Consider the following 12,547-nt stretch of genomic DNA (forward strand, 5'->3'; position numbering starts at 1 on the left):
TGTTCTACCCCCACTCTATGAATGAATGAATGATCTATTCATCTATTCGGGTTTTCTTTTTCAGAAATACAGCTACCCTTAGGAAAAATCATATGTCCCGCTGCTAACCAGTTGAATTTGAGATCACATTGTTGGCTGGGGAAGAGGAAAAGGAGGAGAAGGTCGGGGGGAGAAGGGAGGGAGAGGAGGAGGAAGGAGGGAGGGAGGAGGTCCCAGCAGTGCTGGGGAGAGGGTGTCTCTGGAGTGGAGGCTTTCCCCCACTGTGGTTACTTTCCTGAGGACTGGCCTTGACCCCAGCAGAGGAGAGGCTCTTTATTTACCCAATGTCTGAATCCTGACCGTCACTGGGCTTAGAGGCAGGGAAGGGGGCCTCCCCTACAAGATCTGTGGTCTGAGTGAAGAAAACGATTGCGTAAAAATGGAGAGCCTTACCACATTCCAGGTCCTGTCCCCGCCTGAGTCATGCTTGAGAAGGGGGAGGAGAAAGCCGGGGCCCAAAGCCCCTCGGATTGCAGGCTGGCCAAGGCCTGTATGGTGTGACGTCACTGAAGTCATGGCCTGTGAGCTCAGGCAGAGGTGCTTGCGACAGGGGAAGAGGCAGGAGGGAGGGCTGAGGATGGCTCAGAGGAACTCCAGGCCTGGGTTGGAGAGAGGTCACCAGGTCAAGAGGCTGCCTCCGGAGAGAGCCCCAAACCTCTCCCATTGTCAGGGCACCTCCCACGTGACCCGTGTCCTCGGCATCCGCCACAGTGCCTGGCACGCTTAAGTGCTCAGGGTTCAGGGGCTGAATGGATGAATCAATGAATGAATGAATGTGGGAGCAAGGCACCTCTGCTGAGAATGCCATTCTCCCGCTTTAATTCTGCGACCTTCAGGAATGACTGCTCTTGGTGGCACTCCCCTGGCGGTCCAGTGGTCAGGACTCCAAGCTTCCAATTCAGGGGACTGGGGTTCCATCCCTGGTCGGGCAATTAAGCCTAGCAGCGTGGCCAAAAAAATAAATTAAAAAAAAGAGAGAGAGAAAAGAAATGACCCTTCTTGGGAATTCCGTGGTGGTCCAGTGGTTAGGACTCCACTCTCTCACTGCCAAGGGCCCGGGGTTCAATCCCTGGTTGGGGAACTAAGATCTCACAAGCAGTATGGCACAGCCAAAAAAAAAAGAAAACAACAGACTGTTCTTGGGCCTCATGTGTCCCTGTTTCCCATGAGGGTTGGCCCTGGCATTCTGGTCATGGGCCTGCATTTTCATCTGCTCTGTGCAGAGCTGGGGGTTGACAGACAGCTGAGTGCAGATTCGGCCTCCAACCAGGAGGATGCTGCACTTTTTTTCCTTAGTACCGAAACTGTGCCACACCCTGGGCGGGAGGGGATCACTTGTGATGAAACAGGAGGGTCAGGGCCTCCCGAGGTGGTTAAAACTGAGCTGCCCGGGTCCCTAGCTGCAGCTTGTGTGGGGACAGTGGGAGTGAGGGCAACAGGGACATGTCTGGTCCTTTCCTGGCTCTAAGTTCAGAAAGCTTCCGGAACACCCCACCCCCCACCCCCCATAGCCCAGTGCTCTGGGCTGAGCAGTCAGTTATAGCACATGTACTTGACTGCAGTTCTGAGATGAACAGTCCAGATTGGACACTGGAGGTCATGGGGAAGGTCAGAGCATCTAGCTGGGTCCGTGGAAGATCAGCTTCCTCTGGGCATCAGCCCCTCCTCAGCCAAGTCCTTTCCTCCCCCTGGGCTCTCCAAAGAGTCTTTTTCACATACACCATATACATGATACATGTGGTATATGATATCACATACACCAGTGATATATATGTATGATTTGGCATGGAAATTGATCAAGTCATTTCCCTCCTCTGAACCCTCTGAACCTCAACTTCCTCACCTCTAAAATGGGGATAAGGAAGACAATAGACTAATATATATAAAGTACTGGGCTCAGTGTCTGGCAGCTGAAGTTAGCTCTTATTATTATTAATCTTATTATATAGTAATTTTTATTTTATCACTAAGTTTACTGCCCTGCTTGTGTTCCCAGCCCAAGCTGAAGCTCTGTCTCTCAGCTGGCCTGTCCAGGTGGGAGGAGCCTGTTCTCTTTGCCAGGTCTTACTCTTGTCTTGGAGCCAAACTATGTCTGTCCATCCCCGGGATCTCACCCCCTCCCCAGAGTGCTGGGCGGTCTCTTCTCTCAGCTGCTGCTGACAACATGCTCAACAGTGACACGCCCATGGCCCTAGGGGCCTTTGAGGCGTCCGGAGGCCAGAATCTTGCCCAGAGAATGGCCTGGCAGGAAACATGCAGTGAGAAGGGGGGTGCTAGCTGCAAGGGGATTGTCTGGATTAATTCTTTTTTTTTTTTAATAAATGTATTTATTTATTTTTATTGGCTGCATTGGGTCTTCGTAGCTGGGCTTTCTGTAGTTGCAATGAGTGAGGGCTACTCTTCATTGAGGTGCACGGGCTTCTCATTGTGGTGCCTTCTCTTGTTTCGGAGCATGGGCTCTAGGCACACGCGCTTTAGTAGTTGTGGCACGTGGGCTCAATCGTTGTGGCTCGCGGGCTCCAGAGCGCAGACTCAGTAGTTGTGGTGCACAGGCTTAGTTGCTCTGAAGTATGTGGGATCTTCCCGGATCAGGGCTCACACCCATGTCCCCTGCATTGGCAGGGGGATTCCTAACCACTGTGTCACCAGGGAAGCCCCGGTCTGGGTTAATTCTGTGCTCTCCCGTGTTAGGAGGATCTGACTGTTGGGATGAGGTGAGAGCAGGGAGGCCTTCGTGGTGGAGGAATTAGGGTCGGTTGGGGGGCAGGGAAGCAGTGAGAGGCTTGCATAGAAAATATCGTCTTACGGTACCTGGAGGACAAGCAGGATCCGAAATGGCCTTCTGTGGGGCTTTGGCTTCTGGTGGAGCCGGGCGCCCAGTAGTGCAGGTGGCCAGCCAGCACTAAGTAGCTCCAGTTGGTGGTAGGTAGTTTCATTGCTAGGGTAGAGCCGCACTGAGGATTCTTGGACAGAGGGACTTATGGTGAGGATTCTGCCCGTGCTAGGGGGAACCTCTCAGGCGGGACACGGAAACACAGGTGAGGATCCCAGAGCTGGCCAGGACCCGAAACAGATTCATGGAGGGGCCTGTTTGTCAATGTTCTTTGATCTGTTCCTCCTCCTCGAAGCCCACTCCTCGGGTGCTGAGCTCAGACTCCTCTCAGTGGTGTGGGCTCCTGCACCCATGCCCACCTTTCCGTCTCTCCTGGTATCTTCTGTTCATACCTGGGGAGCACCTGTTTGGGCGGAGCTGTGGATTCCATTGGCTGTTGTCTAGCCTCCCCATTGGCTTCCTGTGGTCAGGTGTTCTTTGCCGTTCAAACAGCTGTGGCTGTGGTGGCCCTGTCCTAGGAATTGCCTGGGGCTGCTTCCCTGGGGGAAATGTCTCTACCTGTGTGTGTATGTGGAGGTAGGTGAGAAGGACCCCTTACAGGGACTCAGTGAAGCCCCGTATTCTCAGTTTGTCCAGTACACCTCTTGACTTCCAACCAGCCAATCAGGTTTCTGGGTGATCCAGCAAACCCCCACGGCGCCCCCACCCAATCTGTTTTCTTCCTCACCTGATACACGCACATCATTATGTATGGTTCTTGTCCTGTTGTAAGGTAATGAGTTCAATAAGAGTGTCAATTGGAGGGCAGGTGGCCCTTCACACACACATCCCCAGCCCCTGAGCTCTGCCTCTGGAATTCGACTGGCTCAGTTGAAGAAACCAATACCAATACCACCAGCAGCAGTGACAGTTTACATTTAACACCAGTCACAATTCTACGTGCCACCTGGATTATCTCAGTAATCCTCGGGGGAAGGTCTATTCTCACGCCCATTTTAGAGATAGAGAAAGTGAGGTTCAGAGAGGGAAAGCATGGTGCTCAGAGAGGAAGCAGTGGCGCCCGACAGTAACCAGCACTGGCCGAGGCCTGTGCTCCTTCCTGCTCCTCAGCTGCTGGGCCCTGATGGCAGGTTACTTGGCATCTCCAGGTCTCAGTTTTACTTCTTCCAAAAGTGGGATAAGAAGATTTAACATATGAAGTGGTCACAGAAAATCAGCGCTTTTCAAACTAAAATACATTATTATCACAGATGGGAAGTGGAATTTTGTTGTTCTTTTGGTAATAAATTGGGGTTTTCAGAGTTGAATTTTAAGTCCAACTTGCTTGAAATCAGCCCCAGATTTGGACGCGTACCTAACAGGCAGCTTCCACAGCTTGATTCACCGGTCTTGGGGTCTGAACTGAGAGGCTCAAGTTTCACTTGACTTGAGATTCTAATCACATCTGTGACCTTTGTACCACGTGTCTTAAAGAAATAAAAAACCAGAAAGACAAGTTCTAGAACACTTTCTGTAGAGCTGCACTGTTCATATGGCAGCCTCAAGCCAGACGTGGTCCTCGAGCTCCTGAAATGTGGAAAGCCCAAACTGAGACGTGCCATGAGTAGAATTCATACCTGATTTTGAAGACCTAACATGAAAAAAAGTTAAATATCTAATTAATACAAGGGTGAGTCAAAAATTATCTGCACTCCAGTTATATTAAAACTTCTGTTGGCCACACTGTCTTATCAGTGCTTTCCGTTCAAGTCTACTGCCTCCCCAGTCACTGCTGTGCAGGTCTGAACGTGTTACATCAATTCATTTGTAACTGCAGTGCGAGCAAAAATGATTCCCCACTTGTGATTTGCACAAAAGAAAAGCAGCGTACAGTGATTCGTTTTTTGTGGTCTGAGGGTGTGCACATCCACACACTTCTGCCCACACTGTCGACACTCTACAAAAACTTTGTTTTGAGGTGTTGAAGCATCCTCCCTGTAGTCCTGATCTTGCTCCATAGGACTTGCACCTGTTTGGTCACGAAGATTCACTTCTGATGAAGTGAAAGCAGAGGTGCATTCGTGGCTTGCAGCTCAGCCTAAAACATTTTTAATGAGGGAATACGAAAGCTTGTTGACAGGTGGACAAAGTGTATTGAAAAGCAAGGAGATTCTGTTGAGAAATGATGTATTTGTCTTTTCTTTTTTTTTCTCAAAAAAATATGGAACGCTTCACAAATTTGCGTGTCATCCTTGCACAGGGGCCTTGCTAATCTTCTCTGTATTGTTCCAATTTTAATATACGCGCTGCCGAAGCGAGCACTATTTGTCTTTTCTAAAAGTTACAAAAAATAAATTCTACAGCCAGAGTGTGGATAATTTTTGACTCACCCTTGTAATTTTAAAATATTGATTATATGTTAAAATGATGATATTTTGGATCTAATGGGTTAAATAAAATATATCATTATAGTAGGCTGAATAATGTCCCCCAAAGATGTCGGGTCTTAACCCCTGGAACCTGTAAATGTTACCGTAATGGAAAAGGGGTCTCTCTTTCCAATAGTGATTCAGTTATTTATCTTTTTTTTTTTTTTTTTTTTTTGGCTGCGTTGGGTCTTTGTTGCTGTGCACGGGCTTTCTCTAGTTGTGGCGAGTGGGGGCTACTCTTCGTTGTGGTGCATGGGCTTCTCAGTGCAGTGGTTTCTCTTGTTGTGGAGCATGGGCTCTAGAACGTGCAGGCTTCAGTAGCTGCAGCCCATGGGCTCAGTAGCGGCTCTTAGGCTTTGTTGCTCCATGGCATGTGGGATCTTCCAGGACCAGGGATTGAACCCATGTCCCCTGCAGGTGGTGTCTTAACCACTGTGTCACCAGGAAAGTCCCCTAAACATTATTTCTGAGTGTGTCTGTGAGACTGTTTCTGGCTGAGATTAGCATTTGAATCAATGGACTCAGTGAAGTAGGACACCCTCCCCAGCGTAGGCGGGCTTCATCCAATCATCAGGGCCTGAATAGAATGAAAGACAGAGGAAGGAGGAATTCACCCCTTTTCTCCGGCCTCACTGCCTCACTCATCTCGCCCAGCCCTCGGACTGAGATTTTCACCATTGACTTCCCTGGTTCTCAGGCCTTTGGGCTTGGGCTGAACTACACCACCAGCTTCCCTGGGTCTCCAGCTTGCAGATGAAAGGTGATGGGACTTCTCAGCCTCTATAATCACATGAGCTCATTTCTCAAATAAATCCCTCGAGATGGATAGAGAGATGATAGATGATAGATAGATAGATAGATAGATGATAGATAGATAGATAGATATAGATAGATAGATAGATAGACAATCTATATATAGATTATATATAGATAGATTATATCTATATAGTCATATAATCTCTTTTTCTTTTGGTTTTGATTTTGTTTCTCTGGAAAATCCTGATGAATACAGACCCTATTTCCAAATAAGGTCACATTCACAGATGCTGTGGGTTAGGACTTGGACACCTCTTTTGTGCGGACACCATTCAACACGCTACAGACCTGTCACCTCTGTCTGCAGCAAAGGCTGGACTGCAAAGGGGCTCCGAGCAGGAGCTCTGCAACTGCTTGGTTCTAGATTTGCATCTTCCACTTGTGTTCTCATTACTATGGTTTTTCTTTGTCCCCTGAACCTCAGGAATCCTCTATGATAATTGGAGGTCATGGTGTTATGAGTACCCCAAAAGACTGTTGTGAGACCTCTCATTGGCTCTTTTTTTTTTTTTTAATTTATTGGGTGCGTTGGGTCATTGGGTCTTCGTTGCCACGTGTGGGATTTCTCTAGTTGTGGCGAGCGGGGGCTACTCTTCATTGTGGCACGTGAGCTTCTCGTTGTGGTGGCTTCTCTTGTTGTGGAGCATGGGCTCTAGGTGCTCGGGCTCCTGTAGTTGTGGCATGTGGGCTCAATAGTTGTGGCTCGCAGGCTCTAGCGCGCAGGCTCAGCAGTTGTGGTGCACGGGCTTAGTTGCTCCGTGGCACGTGGGATCTTCCCGGACCAGGGATCAAACCCGTGTCCCCTGCGTTGGCAGGTGGATTCTTAACCGCTGCGCCACCAGGGAAGCCCCTCCTTAGCTTTTAGGGTAAGTTACTCAGACGCTCCATACCTCAATTTTCTCAGCTATAAAATGGGAATAACAGTACCTATCTCAACTAGTTGTTATACATTTTCTGTTATGAATTTTAAATAAGTTTAATATTTCTCGGGCACATGGTGAATGTTATGTAAGTGCTATTATTAAAAAGTATTCATGATGCCTGGCTCCGGGGAAGTACTAAACAATGCTAGCTGCTGTTATTCTTCATGTTACTATTTATTATAAGATGTTGGCATCCTGGAAAGGCCCTATCAAGGTCTGATGTTATCCTTTCTCTGGCTTTGATGAGGGCATGCATTCTTCCCGCAGCCCGTGCCGAGTCACCCTGAGCACAGAATCAGGGCCAGCTTTGTGCAGTCACACAGAGTCCCAGGCTCAGTTTAATGCTCTGCTGTCATCGTCTTGAAATTCTTAATAACTTCTGAGCAAGGGGGCTTTGCATTTTCATTTTGCACCGGGCCCCACAAACTGTGTAGCCAGAAACTGTGACCTGCTTGGAGTCACAGTGCTTCCTGTGTTTGTAGCAGTGAGGGGTGAATTTCCCGCTCTGGTCTGAGCTGTCTCAGTGGCTCATGGGGTGATGACCGCTCTATGAGGAACCCTTCCAAACTGGGTCATGGGGGCTGGAAAACACGGGCTCCAAGGATGAGCTGGTGGGGCGGCAGTTGTTTTGCCTGGAAGAGGAGATTTGAGGTGGACCCAGCATGTCCTCCAATTTTTGAAGGGCAGTGGGGAGAGGAAGGGAGTGCAAGTATTCTTTGCGGCCCCGAAGGGCAAATCCAGCATAAGGTAGGAATTATAAACAACGAGAATTGTGCAAGAAGGGAATGGCTGGCTTCAGTTCAAACCTCAGCTCTGCCTGGGGGCTAAGAGTATGGGCTCTGTCTTCAGGCCCTGCCCAGATCTGTGACCTTAGAGAAGGTCATTCATAGCCCTGAGCCAGTTTTTCCATCTGGGTAATGGGCCTAATACAGGATGAGATGCTGAAGATAAAACAAGGCAAGTTTATACGAGTGTAAAGGGAGCCTGGCGCCTAGGAGGTCTCTAAAGCAAAACAGTTGCTGTTGTTGTTATTGTGATTATTACTGGAAGGTAGTGAGTTCCCCAGACTGTCAGGGTTTGAGTTAAGATGGACCAACAGGGAGTTGCATGAGCCAACCCTTGCATCAGAGCTAAAGACGGAAGTTCCCACTTCATCCCCTTGATAGTTTCAGCATCTGGCATCATTGGATGATTCGTTTAAAAACCCAGTCATGGAACACTCTTCGTGACAAAGCCCACGAGGGAAACGTGGTGACGCTTTTTGTGGAGCGGAGGAAGTTTTGGGTCCTGGAGGCTGCTGAAGAAGTGGGAGGGGTTCCCGTTGTTCTTGCCTTTGAAAGCTTCAAGCAGCTGTCCCCTGAGCCATTGCAAGCTGAACGCGATCCCAGGAATGCAAAACTCCCTTCCAGGGCCCCCTAGGAAATGGGTTCCTGATGTGTCTGAGAGGGGGACATGGGATAACAGCATCAGGGGTGGTGTGCGTGTGAGAGGGAGGTTGCCTGTGCCGCTTGATGCACGGACAGCCCTGGCAGGTTCGGTCAGGGTCTTGGCCTCGCTGATCCCGGAGACTCTGCCTAGAGTCACACTCGGGGTGACTGCCACTTCCCTGGAAATGCCTTGGCAGTGATTTGTGCTGAGACAGACATTTCTCTTCTCCCTCCTCCCCTGTCTGCCTCTTCTGCTTCTCCTCCAAGCTGCATCCAGGATCTGACCGCAGCTCTGCTCATCAGTAACAGGATCTGAGACCCGGAGCCTGAGGAGCAGCAGATGGGCGCCATCAAAGGCCACGCTCGGTCAGAGCCTGCAACAGCCAGGAGGGTGTTTCTCTCCCCGGAGACCAGAGAAGAGGATGGGCTCCATAGTAGCCCCAGAATTCACCAGCATCTCAATCTCATGCACACGTTCAGGTGGTTCATCTTTCCACAAATATTTACCAAGCACAGCTTTGTGCAGACACCATGCTAGGTGCGTAAATACAGCCGTGAACAAGACGGCGCCCTTTTAATGTAAAACTAGCCACCTTAAAGTGTGCAATCCAAGGGCATCAAGTATATTCATATTATTGTGCAAGCATCACCACCCTCTCCAAAACTTTTTCATCTTCCCCAAAGGAAACCCTGTATGCATCAAGCCATCACTCCCATTGCCCCCTCCACCTACATCCTGGCAACCACCAATCTGCTTTCTGTCTCTGTGAATTTGCCTATTCTGGACATTTCATATACATAGAACCATACAATAGGTGGATTTTTGTGAATGGCTTCTTTCTCTTAGCTTGAAGTTTTTTCAGGTTCATCCACATCGTAGCCAGTACCACTACGTCATTCCTTTTTTTTTTTAAGTCTTATTTTTATTTTATTTTATTTTATTTTTGGCCATGCTGCACAGCACGTGGAATCTTAGTTCCCTGGCCAGGGATCGAACCCACACCCCCTGCGTTGGACGCACAGAATCCTAACCGCTGGACCACCAGGGAATTCCCCCCAGGCCCCACATCTCTAAAATGGGTCTAATAGTCATCTCTCCTCAGGAGGATTGACTACCATGGCGTCTGTGATTAGGCCAGTGTTGGGTGTGAGGGGGATGTCCCAGTGACCCTGGGGCCGTCATCCCATCGGACTGCTGTCCTTAGTGGGATGGCATCATCCCTGAAGGGAGTCTTGGCTGTCTCAGGAATGGGCTTCAGGGTCAGGCTGGGCTTGGGAGCCCAGGCAGACAGCCTGGCACGCAGCCCCACATTAGCCTGGTTCGCTGATGTGCAGCTTCCAGTCTCAACCATTTATCGTTGTCCATAAATGTCAGGTTGTGTGTTTCCACACCGCTGGATGAGTGTTTGGGCTGTCAACATGCAAACTAACCAAATTTAAAATCATGCCTTCTTTTCCAGTCCTAACTGAATGGTTATCGAAGGCAGGTGCCCTGGAGCAATGCCCCAGTTATCTTGTTCTGGTCCCAACCTGCCTGGCAGCCAGTCCCACTCAGAAACACAGAATCCTCTTCCCCAACTCTCTGCTTATCAGGCAGGAGAGGCAGCCAGGCTCCCCCAGCGGAATTCCAAGAAGTAGGCAGGTAGGAGTCAGAACCAAACTCTGAAACTTTTCACTTATCTTGGGCTAGACTCTCTTGATTACAAAAAAAGAAATCCAAATCAAATACACTTAATTCTGTTCAATTCAATTCAACAAATTACAGTTGTGTCTATATGTCAGGAACGGGACCAATGCTTGTGGTTCATCAGTAAGCATAACAGAGACCCCCTGCCCCAGAAAGCCAGGTGTTAGACAGTAAGGATACTAAATAAATTATATGATATGTCATTGAGTGATATGTGCTATGGAAAGAAAAGAGAAAGTGGAGGCAGGGAAGAAGCATCAGGAGAGCTGGGGTGAGAACAGGGTTCAGAACTAATTTTTTTAATAAATGCATTTATTTATTGGCTGCATTGGGTCTTCATTGCTGTGCAAGGGCTTTCTCATTGCAGAAGAGCAGGGGCTACTCTTTGTTGAGGTGCGTGGGCTTCTCATTGCAGTGGCTTCTTTTGTTTCAGAGCACGGGCTCTAGGCGTGCAGGTTTTAGTAGTTGTGGCACGTGGGCTCAATAGTTGTGGCTCATGGGCTCTAGAGCACAGGCTCAGTAGTTGTGGCACACAGGCTTAGTAGCTCCGCAGCATGCTGGATCTTCCTGGAGCAGGGATGGAACCCGTGTCCTCTGCATTGGCAGGTGGATTCTTAACCACTGCACCACCAGCGAAGCCCTGCAGAACTAATTTAAGGTAATCAGGGTGGGCTGCATTGGGAAGGTGAGATCTGAGTAAAGACTTGAAGATTGTCAACACAGTGGATGCCTGGGGAAGACAATTCCAGGCAGAGGGATCAGAGAAAGAACAGTGTCCTGCATGTTTGAGGACTAGCAAGGAGGGCAGTGTGACTGGGCTGAATTAATGAGGGGAGGAAGGAGTTAAAGAGGAGTTCAGTGAGAACCAAATGGGGACCAGACGGGGTAGGGCCATGGGCCACAGTCCAAACTTTTGCTTTTACTCTGAGTGAGATGGAAGCCATGGCAGAGTTTGGAGTAGAGGTGGGATGTGATTTGATTGTTTTGTGAAAGGTAAAAAGGAAACGCCTAGACTCCTAGGCCTGGGTGAGTCAGAGATTGGGGCCTCTTTGTTTCCTTCAGAATACAGCCTCCTCCATGCGGGGAGAGGGAATGACTGCACACAACTTCAGGCCAACACCAGGCCAGGGCCCCTTCCTGGAGCCTGGAGGGATTTCTTTATCAGCGTCAGAATAGAAACTCCCAGGGAAACTCTCTGATTGGTTCTGCTTGGACCAATCACAGTGCCCAGATGCCAGGAACATTGTGATTGGCTGGTCTGGGTCACAGTGGTTGCCCCATACTAAGAAGATGGAGTAGTCTGATTGGCTGCCCGCCAACCCCACTCCCCCACCCCCAGGATTACGGGCAATAGGGGTGCAAGAAAAGCAAAGGAAGGTTGTGATTTCCCAGAGGAAGGTAGAAAGGAGAGGAAGCTGGCAGACAAAAACAGCAGTCCTTCCTTGAGTTGCTCACCCTAATTGGAGCCCAGGGTTCCCATCTGGTGGGCTTCTGTGCAGGAGGGGCTGCAGAGGTATCAGAAAGCACTCACTCATCTATGTTTGCCCCTCCCATAGACCACATACCACATTTCACAAACATTGCTTCTCTGAGGAGGCTTGACGCCACAGTGATGACTACAGCACAGATCTTACTTGAAAGGTCACTTCGGCAATAATCTTTTTCATCCCTGCATTTCCCCATCCCTCGCTGGAGAAAACCCCAGCAATATTCACTGAGGTCAGGAACCAGTGGCCAGTTGGCCGGTTGAGGTGGGGCCCCTTCCTCCTCTCTCTAAGCCTCCTCTGAAGTCACAGATAATTCAACAGCGTGAAGAGCTGGGTCTCTGATCCTCAGGAAATGCCGAGGAGGGTGAGCTGGAAGAAGGCTCAGACACAGCAGCTGCTCTCTGTAGAGCTGGGAGAACTTCTGTGGGGGCTTTTTTGATACAATAAAGAAACGCATTTTGACTACACATTGGCGAATTTTTTTTTTAATGATTCCTTACATAAACATTTTATTTTAGAAAATTTTGAGATGTACAGAAAAGTGGCCAAGATAGTACAGTTCCCATACACCCCATACCCAGTTTCCCCTCTTATTAGTATCTTATATTAGTAAGGCAAATTTAAATTGCAGTTAATGAACCAATATTGATACATTCCTATTAATTACAGTCCATACTTTATTCAGATTCCCTTGTTTCTCACCTGATGTCTTCTGTTCCCGGATACCATCCAGGGTACCACATTGTGTTTTGTTGTCCTATCTCTTTAGGCTCCTCTTGAATATAACAGGTTCTCAGCTTTTTTTTTTTTTTTAAATGACCTTGACAGCAGGTTCAGTATGTTGTAGAATGTGCTGGTGTTTTTCTGATGATTTGACTACAGGTATGTGCTTTGGGGAGGAAGACCACAGAGGTAAAGCGCCTTTCT

At 48.8% G+C, this 12,547-nt stretch overlaps 1 protein-coding gene and 1 non-coding gene across 2 annotated transcripts in view; one reads left to right on the forward strand and one right to left on the reverse strand.

Moving 5' to 3' along the window:
* Window positions 1–8,808, forward strand: part of TOR1A (torsin family 1 member A) — a 46,986-nt gene extending 38,178 nt beyond the window's left edge. Inside the window, exon 5 of the mRNA XM_057722028.1 lies at window positions 8,714–8,808. Within this exon, the coding sequence (XP_057578011.1) occupies window positions 8,714–8,730 (17 nt within the window). The 3' untranslated portion in view covers window positions 8,731–8,808. The remainder of the gene's footprint in view (window positions 1–8,713) is intronic.
* LOC130846978 (U6 spliceosomal RNA) lies at window positions 5,067–5,173 on the reverse strand. The gene has a single exon (XR_009051773.1). It is a non-coding gene; the product is annotated as a U6 spliceosomal RNA (small nuclear RNA).
* Window positions 8,809–12,547: the final 3,739 nt, after the last annotated feature.

This window comes from Hippopotamus amphibius, chromosome 2 (genome assembly GCF_030028045.1).
Source record: "Hippopotamus amphibius kiboko isolate mHipAmp2 chromosome 2, mHipAmp2.hap2, whole genome shotgun sequence".
In the NCBI taxonomy this organism is placed as follows: Eukaryota; Metazoa; Chordata; class Mammalia; order Artiodactyla; family Hippopotamidae; genus Hippopotamus; species Hippopotamus amphibius.